This window comes from Phyllostomus discolor, chromosome 4 (genome assembly GCF_004126475.2).
Source record: "Phyllostomus discolor isolate MPI-MPIP mPhyDis1 chromosome 4, mPhyDis1.pri.v3, whole genome shotgun sequence".
Taxonomy (NCBI): Eukaryota; Metazoa; Chordata; class Mammalia; order Chiroptera; family Phyllostomidae; genus Phyllostomus; species Phyllostomus discolor.
Window position 1 is genome coordinate 56,912,087 of NC_040906.2, and position 15,082 is coordinate 56,927,168.

At 34.6% G+C, this 15,082-nt stretch overlaps 1 protein-coding gene across 8 annotated transcripts in view; it reads left to right on the forward strand.

Moving 5' to 3' along the window:
- The window catches only part of SCN3A (sodium voltage-gated channel alpha subunit 3), a 114,644-nt gene that overhangs the window by 94,559 nt on the left and 5,003 nt on the right, over positions 1-15,082 (forward strand). For all 8 annotated transcript variants that reach the window (XM_028509184.2, XM_028509195.2, XM_028509183.2 and 5 more), the window contains 5 exons: positions 6,899-7,021; positions 9,541-9,813; positions 12,639-12,692; positions 13,524-13,661; positions 14,646-14,750. In XM_028509184.2, coding sequence (XP_028364985.1) covers positions 6,899-7,021; positions 9,541-9,813; positions 12,639-12,692; positions 13,524-13,661; positions 14,646-14,750 — 693 coding nt within the window. The remainder of the gene's footprint in view (positions 1-6,898; positions 7,022-9,540; positions 9,814-12,638; positions 12,693-13,523; positions 13,662-14,645; positions 14,751-15,082) is intronic.

Sequence of the window (15,082 nt, forward strand, 5' to 3'; positions counted from 1 at the left end):
TTTGTGTCATGGATAAGAATTGTCACATGGAAGTGATGAGGATGAAGTATGGAAATACTGGAAAGATTGAGGAAAGAATAGAGATGAAGAGACAGAGACAAGTATGATAATTCAGGTTAAAATCAAGTAGGACAACTTAACCCATGTCTTTGTCTGCCAGAATACTACACTAGATGGACCACTTTTTCTGATTCTGTATGAGAGATATATATACACATACATATCATATAAATATATATATAATCTCCAGTCAGAAAAAATACTCTCTTCAAATACCAAGTATCCTGTACTATAACTACACAAGCTATACTATAGATGCTGTTATTGATGCCACAATAAACTAAGTACATGATCATCATTTACTGAAAAAAAATTCAGAATCCTTGTGGACCTTAAGGATTTTTGCATAAATGTCATAAATGTCATCCAGAAAATTCCTGTGAGCATCTTTCATGACAACTTCAAATTTGCTTCTAAATTATGCTAAGGTGCTGATGTATCAAATACAGTCTCAGTAAAAGATTCAACCATCATTAAATATTTATTGCTCACAAATGATATCCACTTTACAGACAGCACAGGTTGCTGATATGGTTGAAATAAGACCCTTGATGATGTTTGCTACTCATGAACTGTTTTCCTGATTGTTCAAGGGCTCTTCAGAATCCTCACCGCTTGCCCTATTGAGGTGAATTAAAGCAGAATAGGAGCACTTTCTGCATCTTATATGTCTTTCCATTTGCCAGCAGCCTCTAGAATCTAGTGGTCCCTGCATTACATTTATTCTTAATATAGTGGCATCCTCAATAATGAAGCTAGAATTAGTAGCAGCATGATAATATGCCTAGCACTTCCTAAGCACTTACTGTGGGAATGGCTTACTGTGTAAAGTTGTTGCTAAAAACACTTTACATATGTTAACTCATTCAATCTTAAAAACTCTGTTAGTTAGAAACCATAATCACTCTTTTTATAGATGGAGAAACGGAAGTGCTTAGTTTCTCCATCTGTAATTAAAGCAAAATTAAAGCAAGATTGTGACTTGCCTAAGTAAACATAAGTAATAAGATGCTAAGATGGATTTTGTACCCAAGTAGTCTGACTTAAATGACTGTGCTCCTAACCCCTATAATACAAAATGTATTATCAATATCTCTTTTTAATTATAAATTATTTATTAACCCTCTTAACAATCCTGTGATGTAAGTCTTATTATCTCTATTTTGCTACTGAAAAAAATGATGTTTAGAGATGTCTGCCACTTAGTAAGTGGCAGAACTACCTCTCTCTAACACCGTGCTCCTTGCCCCACATTTTGCAGTGGAGCACAGATCTATCTGAAGCATTGCTGTGCACTAGACAAACAGTTCCCACATTGCACTGCATGGTGGTGGATGAAAACAATAAAATGCCTTGTTATGTACATACCTGTATTGTTCAGCTGCAGCTTTTGTGAATAGAATTAGATTATTTTAGAAGAACTTCCAAAGGAATAGAATAACTATAAATTATTAGTATTTCATATCCATTTCTGATCTCTTTCCAGACATACTTCTGTGTCAACAGTCTATATGTGTTTTGGCTTTTACTGTAAATGTCTTCTAGTGGGAATGATTAGCTTTTTTCCTTTTTTGGAAGAATTTAATTCTTTTTTAACATTTTTAATTTAAAAAAATATCTTGCTCACTGACCAGATTTAAAGATAATCCTATTAACAGCATAAAATTCTATATTCCATTGTTTAAAAGATCATGATTTTTAGCACAGAGATTTTAAGTTTTTAATTGTAGTCATTCCTGAATCCACAACTCACATTTCTAAATGCTTCCCAGATAATGCCTATTTTTATGCTTTTATTATCTTCCCCCTCCAATCATGTATTTTTCCCTGAATTCCCTGTTTATCTGATGGTGGTATATCCATAAAACTAAAAAAAAAAAAGTCATCTTCAACCTTTCCTTCGCTATCACTCCTCACAACTAATCAATTAGCAAATTCTCCATGTTACCAGCTAAAATATGAATTGGGGATCTGGATCCTCCGCTTTAACACTAATATCATTATGACTAACTGGACCAAGCAATGGCTTATTAAATGTTATCCCCACCTCCAGTTATAACTTCATCAAATACCTCCTGTAGTAAGATGCCCATGGCACCCTGGCTTGTGTGGCTCGGATGGAGCATCATCCCATAACCGGGAAAGGTTGTGGGTTCGATCCCCAGTCTGAGCATGTATGATACCCAGTCCTGGCATGTATGGGAGACAACCAGCCAATGTTTCTCTCTTACATTGATACTTTTTATCTCCCTTCTTCTCTCTAAAAACAATGGGAAAAAAGTCTTCAGGTGAGGATAAAGAGAAAGAAAAAAAAGGATATCTATGGCTCTTTCTCTTTTTAAAACCCTTCCTGAGAGATACCACAAAAGCTCACCAGCTAGGATCCTAAACAGTGACATTCATGGCAGATAAGCACTCTCTTGTATGATATTAATAACAACTAACCTTTTCTTAATTCATTTAACCTTCACAACAACCACTGAAGCAACTCCTGTTATCCCAGTTTTGTAGATGAGGAAAATCACTGTGTAAAATGACAAAAACAGTTCTTACTTCCACCCCAAATTGTTAAGCCTGAGGCTAGAGTCAGAGTTACATACCCCATAAACAAAAGTATTTCCCAGTAACTGTATTTGATTAAGGATGATGCATTCATAAATAAAAATGCTGTGATTTGTCTTTTCAGCATGAATAACATATAGTGTTATTTTGATCTAATCATCTTGAAATTACTGAATTATAGAACTTCAGACAAGGAAGTAAACTTAGAAAGTCCTCATTTTTAAAACAATTGTGTTTGCAATGTTTAAATGAAATCCCTGTAGAACCCACAGCCCTGAGCGCTGTTTAGCAGTCTATAGTACTGCACCTCCAGAATTCACTCATCCTTTCCCAGGATGAGCATGTAGATTATCTCCAACTTCCCACTTCCACAAAACAAAACTAAAACAAGCAAAAACAAACAAGCAAAAAAGGCATAATGACCAAGATATTTCTTTTTATATAGGTTGTGAGCATTGTGGATTTTCCAATTATGTACAGAGTTAGAGATAGATAAACTGTAAAAGCCAAAGATAGAAGATGAGCGAAATCATATGGTTCTTAGCTTTTTCTGACTGACTTATTTCACTTAGCATGATATCCTCCAGGTCCATCCTGCTGTCGCAAATGGCAGTATTTCCTCTTTTCTATAGCTGAGTAGTATTCCATTGTATAAATGTACCACATCTTTATTGAATCCTCTATCAAAAGACACTTGGGTTGTTTCCATGTCTTGGCCACCGTGAACAATGCTTCTATGAACACAGGAGTGCATGCCATTGCAAATAAATGTTTTCAAATTTTCCTGGTAAATACCCAGAAGAGGGATTGCTGGATCCTGTAGTAACTCTATTCGTAATTCTTTGAGGGTCCTCTATAATGTTTTCCATAGTGGCAGTACCAGTTTACATTCCTATCAGCTCCACAACCTCCCCAACATTTATTACTGGTCTTGTTGATAATAGCCATTGTAACAAGTGTGAGATGGTATCTCATTATATTTTGACATGCATTTCCCTAATAGCTAATGAAGCTGAGCATCTTTTCATATACCCATTGGCCATTTGTATGCCTTCTTGGGAGACATGTATGTTTGGGTCCTCTGCCTATTTTTTAATTGGATTGTTATTTGCTTGGCATTGAGTTGTATGAGATCTTTGTGTATTTTGGACATTAATATCCATAATTTTTAACTCTCTTCTTTGTCCTCTCATTCTTTGTATTCCTTTGCATTTCTTCAAGTTGAATTTCAATAGGGAGTTTAATGCATTGTTCAAACATAGATTAAAATGAAAGTCTAAAAAATCTGCAGGTTTACTGTTTGTTTAATGACCTCTTGTCACTGATTTATAAGAGTTCTTTTTATATTAAGAAAAATTACTATTTGTCACTTGTGCTATGAGTATTTTCCCTATTTGGGCTTTCGTCTCTTGATTTTCTTTTTTGTCATGTATAAATTATTCATATTGATTTAGTCAAATTTATCAGTCTTTTTTTCTTCTTGATTTTTCTCATGTTCTTGAAGACTACCTCCTTTCAAGATTATTAAAACATTTTTCTTATTTCTTTCCAGTTTTATAGATTAATTTTTCTTTCTTCATTTTTATTTTGTCTTTTTATTTTATTTTATTGATTTTACAGAGACAGAGAGGGAGGGGGTGGAGAGAGAAAGAAAGAAAGGAGGAGAGGGAGAAACATTGATTTGTTGTTCCACTTATTTGTGCATTCATTGTTCCTTCTCGTGTATGCCCTGATTGGGGACTGAACCTTCCGTCTTGGTGTATCAGGATGATGCTTTAACAAACTGAACTACCCAGCCAATTTTGTTTTAATTTTTTATCAGTCTGGAACTTATTTTGGTGTAAGATGTGAGGTGAGGCACCAATACTGTTTTCCTCAAAATGGTTTCGCATTTAGGTTGTTTTTATCTCTCATTCAGAATGTTACCCTTGTCTACATGCTAAATCTTGATATGTCTTGGGTCTAATTTAGTTTTATTTTGTTTCATGAATTTATTTGCCTACTAATATAGCAGTATTAATTATTGTAGATTTGTAATTGGTTTTAGTATAGGAAGAAATGTTTCCTCTTCACTGCTCTTCATCTTAAAATAATATTTTAGATTATCTTATTCTTCTTTTAAATATTTTAAAGTTTGTATAGTTCTAAAAGATACTACTTACACAGATGGTAAAAATAAATAGTATATTAGTACATAAAATAATTTTATTATTGTTTATAATAGTTTTCACTTTATTCCCTTATTTTTGTTTTTGCTTTTTGAGATCAACAAAAATGTATCTGTGAATAATGACTTTTCCATTTCTTCTAATTCTTATAGCTTCCATTTCCTTTCCAAGAAATTGTTAAATAATAATGTTGACAGTGGGCATATTCTTTTATGTGTTGTTTTAATGGGAATGCTTCTCGATTTTGCTATCAAAAATTATGCAAGCTTTAGATGTATTATCTGAATTTATGAAGGTAATCAGATGTTTTTAATCTTTTAACTATTTATATTAACCTTAAAATTCTCTTTAGCCATTTTAAGGAAAATAAATTCATATCACTTGTTTCATTAACCAATCACAAAACTTGCAGTGTCTTCTTCAGAACCATCAATCCCTCCTGCATTTTCCCTTTCCTTCTCAGCTTAGCTGCCATGGGAATGTGGAAAAATGTGGATGCCAACTATCCCACCCTGGGGACATCTAGCACACACAATTTTTTCACATAGCATTTTCTGTGTACTGAGGTACCTAGAGTCATGTAAATTTGTACTAAAAATTTAGTTTTTGGCATAGGGATTCTGTTACAGTTTGTATATATTACCAAGAGTGCCTTTTGTGTTTGGCACAAAAGAGATGAAGATTGATACATTATGTATTGAAAAGTTGGGGACCAGTTTGCTGATGTGGAAAACACTGAACTTGAAAACAAAAGACCTAAATCCCAGCTTTGAACTTGCCCCTTGCTACCTCTCCTGGACTAGTCATTTGACTACTTTGAGACAGAGATAATGACTAAAGAAGATCATTACAAGATGTATAGCAGCCTATCCATAGAAGACATTATTTTCAAATTTTAATTATATTGCAAATCATTAAAATTATTTACTTCAAAATTGCCTTTAAAGCATAATACATTTTTCACAATAGTTGACTCAATAACATGAGTTTTTGTGCTACACAAAATGACTTGAGGTCCACCCCAAGAAGGGTGACTCAGTAATGCCCAGCTTCTCTAGCAACACACACAGACACCAGCTTGAGGTGGTTATATGCAAGTGGCAGGTGCCTCCCAGCCTTTGAACCCACAACTTCCTAACCTGCCAGTACCTTCATGTTCTGGCCATTACATTTTTCTTTCCCTTTCGAAGCATGAACTTCCTCATTTCAAGATTTTGAAAAATTTGCAGCCATTTATCTTTAAATAAAGGACTTGGTTTTGAGGATGAGGAAAGTCTTCAGTAAGAAGCTTCAGAGACATAAAGAAGCTGTCAATGCCTCCTGAGGTGAAGGAGCCAAGAATAGAGAAGCCTGTGTGTCCTCTAATAACCTTTCCTATCTTTCCAGTCTTCTGTGACAGCAAACACTAGACAGAAATGAATAGCCCAGTAAATGAGATGAATGCTAAATTAAACAATGAGGGGACAGTGGCTCTAATTGCCTTTGAAGCCTCAGTTCTGGTTCTGGTGTCACCCTTTAGACCATGTGCTCTTGAGAAGTTTATTATTCTGATCTGCCCTCAAAACATTGTTGGGGTGGATTCATTTAGATCCATTTTCAACAGCCCTTTTCTGAAGAAATGAAGCCCTTAAACCATCCATTGGATGTACTGACTCTATTGCACAGCAAATGCCTCCACCTTGGTTTTATGCAAAACCAAGATACTGCATAAATTCAGGAGAGAAGCAGGATTTCGAATCAATGATATTAAGCACAGTTCTATGGCACCTGGAGGATATGGCTTTTGAACCAAATCCTGAATCATTAGGGATATATATATATATATATATATATATATATATATATATACTGCATGGGTGAAATAACTACATGGAGGAGTTTACAAATGTTTATGAAAATGGGCAAGCGCTCCCGTTTCATGGGTAAGAAAAGCAATAGTATGAGATGAGACTCACCATGTGAGATGATCACACCATGTGGAAGATAAAAGCTGCCAAGGTATGTCTGAAGTTTTATACGGTTGTCATTAAAGAATAAACACCATGTTCTATGCCTTCAGTCAACAGTTTATTTCTTGTTAGACTGATGAATTATTTTTCCTTTTGTAGGTTTCTTTGGTTAGCTTGGTAGCCAATGCTCTTGGCTACTCAGAACTTGGTGCCATCAAATCCCTCCGGACATTGAGAGCTTTAAGACCTCTAAGAGCTTTATCCAGGTTTGAAGGCATGAGGGTAAGAAGAATAAAAGCTTTCTGGTGATTCATATCAAAATTAAATGTAGGTAATGATTTAGATACAGAGGGGTGCCGTATTCTTTTGAAATTTACTTTATAGGATTATAAAATTTCAGAGCAGAACTCATAGAGATCACTAAACCTAAACTCCTGAAATTGAAACAGGCACTCGAAAAGGTATCTGTGGCAGAATGAGGACTAGAGTCCAGGTCTTCTGATGAAAGTTCAAGGGTGTTTCCACAGCATCCATAAACCATGTGATCCTATTTCTTTCTTTTCATTGCTATACACTTTGAAATGACTATATTTACTACTGACATTCACCTTTAAGGGTGTTTTTCTTTTTCAATAGGTAGTTTGATTGCTCAAAAATTACTGGTCATGAATGAAAGGGAAAATGGTTTTTGTGTGCTTTCACTTCTTCAATTAATGTCAGTGATAAAAAATAGCTGTTGTACAAGAAAACAACACTAAATTGTAACCTCTGACAAAAATCTATATTTCTTAAGCAAAGTAGGGGGTTAAGATAATTAAACACTGCAGGCAACCCCTGGGGTTTGTTTTATAGATCTCCTTTTAAGTGAGCATTCTGAATGAGGCTGACTTTTTCTATAGCACTTCTATTTTCCTCTCCAGGTTCCTTCCTTAGTGCGTATGTTATGCATCTAAACATAAAGTATGCACTTGTATACATATTGACTTGCAGTAGCCCTCAAAATACTATTTTGCACAAAGGTCAGCTTTGTTGAATCCAGCTTGCAAATGCACGTGACTATTGAATTTGTTGTAGGTCCTAGAGCTTTCTTTTATCTTAAAGGGTGGTTTGTTTGGGCAATAAAAACACTTCAGGCTTGGCTTTGAGATTCACTCATGGGGGAGAATGAAACCACTCTCCAGACTTTTCAGATCACCGCAAGAAAGAAATATTTGGTTTTACATTATAATTTTATTCTACTGAGACTTAATAATGTCACAAGATGAAATGTATAAAGTTATAAAATTTCAGGTTCTTTTCACTCCAAATTTTTGCCATTACTGACATAACGCAAGCCATCATCTGGTTGTATGGCTTCACATTAATAATTTATTTTTGAGGGGATATACATCAATGAAACAAAACAAAAAAACATATATTTGCTCTAATCTAAAAAAAATATTGTCATTTTAATTCAGTCATATGGCAGAATTAACATTTCAGCTATAAAATATGGTAAAATGTGTCATGAATTTATTTGACATCAAGAGAACTTGTGGTGGTCATTTTACAAAAATTTTAATAGCACCCTGGTGGGTGTGGCTTGGTGGATTGAGTGCTGGCCTGCCAACCAAAGGTCACCGGTTCGCTATCCTGGCAGGGCACATGCCTGGGTTGCAGGCCGGGTCCCCAGCTGGGAGTGTGTGAGAGGCATCCAATATCTCTCACACATTGATGTTTCTCTCCCTCTCTTGCTTCCTCTCTCTTTCTCACCCTCCCTTCCTGTCTCTCTAAAATAAATTAATTAAATCTTAAAAAAATTTTAGAGCAAAAAACCTGATTTAACTGTATCTGACTTAATTTCTAAAAGAAATAAAATTTAAGTAGCCTGTGAAATTATTACCATTTTAGATTTAAGGTTGTGATTTCAATTTAAAATTCCTTGATGTTGATTCCTAAAATAATATTTGCAATATTTTAAAACTAATCGTTTCATTTAATATATATTATTAACAAAAGAGTACAATATAAGCCAGATTCAATTAGGTAAAAAAAGATATTGCTGACAGCCCTAGATATTTCAAAATGCATCTAATCTCTTCTGAATTTAATGAAAGGAAATGTGACTTGATTTCTCCTTAATGAAATAGGTGGGTCTGGTGAAGTAACATGTGCCCCAAAGTGAACATTTAAGAGCTGGAATAATAACGGTGGGCACATATTCAGTACTTTTATGTCCAGAGACAAATTCCATCTCATTTCCTAATTTAATATACTTTTAAAATTGAGATTTACCAATAGGGGCCAAAAACAACCTTACAAATTTCCAATCCTTTTCTCATAGCCATGAAAACTTAACTGGTTCTGAGGATATAGATTTAATACATTATTAATACTTTGCTTATTTGTAAGGGTTTGTTTAATAACATTTTCAAATCATCAATCACTCATTAACACTCTTGAAAATTAAAATGTATTGTTGAATGATGATTATTTCTTCTGTTGATATTTAATGTATTTTTTCTTTTTTCCCCCAGCATGCAAACATTTTCTGACTTCATCTTACTTTATCAGGTTTTGTTTCTTTCTTTTCATGCTTTGACATACTTTGCTTTTAGCCTTTAGCCTTAGAATCCTTTAGTTTTTTCGTTGTGTGACTGTTTTCCCTTACAAATATGTCCTAGAAAATATCAGAGGAAACAGCTTGTCCACCTAGATTTTTATTTAACTCTTTTCACACTCATTTTAGTCTTAAATAAACGAAAGGAATGGTTTCCACTTTAACAATTTGTAAGCTTCCTTATCCTCACTTCCTCTTCCAGGTGGTCGTGAATGCTCTTGTTGGAGCAATTCCCTCCATCATGAATGTGCTGTTGGTTTGTCTCATCTTCTGGCTGATCTTTAGCATAATGGGTGTGAATTTGTTTGCTGGCAAGTTCTACCATTGTGTTAACACAACTACGGGTAACATGTTTGAAATGAGTGAGGTCAACAATTTGAGCGATTGTCAGGCTCTCGGCAAACATGCTCGGTGGAAAAACGTCAAAGTAAACTTTGATAATGTTGGTGCTGGATATCTTGCATTGCTTCAAGTGGTAAGTCACTACTGTGTGAGTTTTGAAAACATTTTCAAAATGTTTCAAGTAAGATCATTTCTCTGATGTTTTTGTGTTTAAATTATTAATATCTGACAAAAGCGGTTGATAACACCTATACCATAAGCTTGATTTGACTGTAAGGAAGATGTTTTGCAGTTATGGGTTTTTTTAAAGCATTTTTTTATTCTTGTTCAAGTACAGTTTTCTGCCTTCCCCATCCCTCCCCACCACCCCACCCTTCCTCACCTCCCTCCTCTACCTCCACCCCCCTTGTGATTGTCCATGTGTCCTTTATAATTGCTTCTGCAAACCCCTTTATCCCCTTTCCCCCTTTATTTTCTCCCCTCTCCCCTCTGGTCACTGTCAGCCTGCTCTCAACTTCAATGTCTTTGGTTATATTTTGCTTGCTTGTTCGTTTTGTTGATTAGGTTCCTATTAAAGGTGAAATCCTATGGTATTTGTCCCTCATTACCTGGCTTATTTCACTTAGCATAATGCTCTCCAGTTCTATCCATGCTGTCACAAAGGGTAGGCTTCCTTCTTTCTGCTGCATAGAATTCCACTGTGTAAATGTACCATAGTTTTTTGATCCACTCATTTACTGATGGACACTTAGGTTGCTTCCAGCATTGGCTATCGAAAATTGTGCTGCTATGAACATTGGGGTGCATAGGTTCTTTCAAATTGGTGTTTCAGGATTATTAGGGTAAAATCCCAGTAGTGGAAATGCCGGGTGAAAAGGCAGCTTGATTTTTAGTTTTCTGAGGAAATTCCATACTGTTTTCCATAATGGTTGCACCTGTCTTCAATCCCACCAACAGTGCACTAGGGTTCCCTTTTCTCCACATCCTCCCCAACACTTGTTTGTTGCTTTGTTTATGATGGACACTCTCATCGGTGTGAAGTAGTATCTCATTGTGGTTTTAGTTCACATTTCTCTAATGGCTAGCGATACTGAGCATCTTTTCATATGTCTCTGGACCCTCTGTATGTCCTCCTTGGAGAAGTGTCTGTTCCAGTCCTTTATCCATTTTTTAATTGGGTTGCTTGTCTTCTTAGAATGGAGTCATATGAGTTCTTTATATATTTTGGAGATCAAACCATTGTCCAAGGTATCATTGGCAAATATGTTTTTCCATACGGTTGGTTCTCTTTTCATTTTAATGCTATTTTCTTTAGCCATGCAGAAGCTTTTTATTTTGATGAGATCTCATTTGTTTATTCTTTCCTTTATGTCCCTTGCTCTAGGGAACATATGAGTGAAAATATTGCTACACAGAGTATCTGAGATTTTCCTGCCTATGTTCTCCTTTAGGAGTTTTATGGTGTCATGACTTATATTTAAATCTTTTGTCCACCTTGAATTTATTTTTGTGTATGTTGTAAGTTGGTCTTCAAGTTTCAAATTTTTGCATGTAGCTACCCAGCTCTTCCAACACCATTTGTTGAAGAGGCTATTTTTACTTCATTTTATATTGCTGCCCCCTTTGTCGAATATTAATTGACCAAAGAAACTTATGTTTATTTATGAGCTCTCTCTTCTGTTCCATTGGTCCATGTGTCCATTCTTATGCCAGTACCAGGCTGTTTTGATTACAGTGGCTTTGTAATACAGTTTGATATCAGGTATTGTGATCCCTCCTACTTTGTACTTCTTTCTTAAAATTGCTGCAGCTATTCAGGGTCATTTATGGCTCCATATAAATTTTTGAAATGTTTGTCCTATATCTGTGAAATATACCATTGGTACTTTAATAGGTATTGTGTTGAATCTATAAATTGCTTTGGGTAGTATGGACATTTTGATGATGTGAATTCTTCCAATCCATGAACACAGTATATGTTTCCATTTGTTTGTGTCTTTCTTAATTTCTTCTTCAGTGTTGTGTAGTTTTCTGAGTACAGGTCTTTTACCTCCTTGGTTAGGTTTGTTCCTAGGTATTTTTTAATTTTTGTTGCTATATCAAATGGGATTTTTTTCCCTGATTTCTGTTTCTGATGTTTCTTTAATTGTTGGAATACAAAAATGCCTTGGATTTCTGGATATTGACTTTGTATCCCACTGTTTTGCCAAATTCATTTATTAGGTTGAGCAGTTTTTTGGTGCAGTTACGTTATAATGTATTTTCCCCAGCATTCAGTTTTTAGTGTGTTTTAATGTGATTTTTATATCTGTTTCTTGTTTTTTCTTGCTATATTATTGAGCATTACTATGCTATTAATGCATTTCTAGGTTTTTGTAGCAATCATTGCCAAAGGAACAATTTAATGTATTAAAATAATAATGTATATATTGTAGTGATGAATTAAATGCATTATTAACCATATAATTAATTATACAACATGTAAAGAGTATGGTTCTCAAATGTGTGAAAATGCGAATTTTATGGAGTAAATTTCAAAATGTTTAATGTTTAACAATTTTGATTTAATTGACAGTATATTAACTAATCAATAATTATTCATGAAAATGACTGAGTTGTGTTTAACATGCCACAGGTTTGAATCATAGAGCTTGACTTTTGGCCTGAAAGGGATTTGAGACTTAAATGAGAGTTTTATGAATCACGCATCTAGTTCAACTTTAGCATAGGAAAAAGAAGGAAAATCTTCCAAGAAAAACAATGAAAACAGCTCCAGACTCAAAATAAAATCTTGTTCTATTTCAGTTTCATTTTTTATTCAATTCACTTTAATCTCTTTATAGAACATTTCATAATATTGTGCAAAAAGTTATAATAACACTATCATATTTTCATATAGTAAAATGCATATTCTTAGACTAGGTTTTTATACAGAATTCAAATATATATTGTTTACAGGCCACATTTAAAGGCTGGATGGATATTATGTATGCAGCTGTTGACTCACGAGATGTAAGTATCACTCAAATACTCTTCATAGCTACTAGATTTTTCATGGTGAACATTTGTGCTAATTTAACTGAAAAGTCCAGAATTTTATGTTAAATGTTATCAGAATGTTTAAAATTGTATGTAGAAATGATTTTCATAAGACAATACACTTAAAGATAGATCATTTTTGGTTGACATGTCTATTATATATATACCTAACATGAAAAGTTGTCTAATTGCATGAATTAGAAGACATAATGTTGATCCAGTAAATGAGACTCTTAAGAGTAAGAAAGATGCTCGGTGGGGTAGCAACTTGTCTCTCCCTACCCCTGGAGAGTATGATAAACCAGGGCCTGGGAAGCAGCTTCCAAAAACACCATGATAAAAGCAAGCAAGTTTCAAGAAAACTCAATTTTAAGAATAGGAATAAAAATAATTTCTCAGAACATATCTGTTTATGCTGTATTTTCCTGGTAAAAGTTGATGTTCTGTTACTAAAGCCATATTTCCAAGGGCCAGCATTTCCAAACCTAAATTCAAAATACTGCACAATTTATATCTAATAGTAGACTCAAAATGTTTTCCTTATTAATATCATTGTTATTACTCTAAATAATATGTACAAATAAGCCATAATGGGAAAGCAGATACAAAAACAGTCATAAAAATTACAAACTTTCATTATGCTACATCATACCAATTTGAAAAAAAAGAATTGTTTTTTGCAGAATACTCTCTGAGGGCAAGGAAAAAATAGCTCTATATTAAATAATAAGACTTACTAAACTGTTAATTTAGTTTGATTACTTTTTGTGTTTTTAAATATTTAATGTTTTCCATGTTATTTAGGTTCAGCTTCAGCCTGTATATGAAGAAAATCTGTATATGTATTTATACTTTGTCATCTTTATCATCTTTGGGTCTTTCTTCACTCTTAATCTGTTCATTGGTGTCATCATAGATAACTTCAACCAACAGAAAAAGAAGATAAGTATTCCTCAACTCTCACCTTTCTCCAGTCTTGAGTCATGATAGACTTCGGTCATTTTGATATTCTTTTCCAGTCACTACATCGTCAGTTCAGCTGCAGGGGATTCCAGCTCTAATCAGAGACTTCTCTCCAGGTTCATCCTCTGCAAATAGTGTCTTTCTGACCTGAAAAATGTGACCACAGCTTCCAAACCTCCAGTGGGCCTCCATTGCATTATCCATGCTTACAGAGCCTTTCAGGGATTATTTCCACCTAGCTTTTCAGCTTCCTTTACTCCCATAACACATTTTCTATATCCATTCCCTACTCTTCAGTCACTGTCCACCCACCATCAACATTATCACCTGCTCCACACACAGCTGCATGGATTTTCTGCCCCTTTCTGAGCAAGCCATGTTCTTCTACCTTCCTGACTTTACACAGAATATATTCTCTTCCTGGAATGCTTTATTTAGTGAACCCTCAACCATCCTTTAAGGTCTAGCTTAATAGTAGCCTCCTACATAAAGTCCGTTTCCGAGCCTTGATATTAATTATCTCTGCAGTGCCTGCACTGCTTTTTCTGTGCACAGACACAGTGTCTTACCTAGCTGTGTAATTCTGGTACCAGGTACATTGTCTAGCATACATGAGGTGCTCAAAAACTGTTGAATAAAGAAGTAAAACTGTCAACAGTGAAATAGTCTAAGAAAACATTTTTCTTCATGAAAATATATTTGAGATCTCTAATCCTCCTTCTAAACATAATATAATCAAATTAAGATCCTGTACCAACAAGAGTTTTATATGATTATGTGTTTTACAAAATATTAAAGTACTCAGAATTTCACATAGGTGGGAAATGTAGAATAAATCTGTATGAAACAGAGTAATAATCCATTTAAGAAACTAAGGTTTAAAGGAAAGACCCAGGAATATTTTCATAAAAGTGTGTTGTAACACATGTTGCGATTGTAACCAATTTTATTCTATGTCTTTACTTTGGAGGTCAGGACATTTTTATGACAGAGGAACAGAAAAAATACTACAATGCAATGAAGAAACTTGGGTCTAAGAAACCTCAAAAACCCATACCTCGGCCAGCAGTAAGAATGACTCATTTTGTTTAACATTCCAAAGCTGTATTTCCATAGGGTGAAACTGGCCAGTGCTCTGGATGAGAACATATTGTGTGATATCACCAATACATAATATGGCCTAATTGTGAAGTCCATATTGTGTAACACAATTCACAACTGCTACACTCAATAAGACATTCAACAAGAATTACTAAATTCTATAAAACAGAAGAATGTTCTCTAGTTTGTTGGTTGAAAGCCACTAACTAAGGGTTCCCGATAACTGCCTTCCCAAGTAGGCTAGTGCCCCTAATGACTCCTACCACTGCCAACAAAGAGCTGATTCCTGCTCCTTTCAT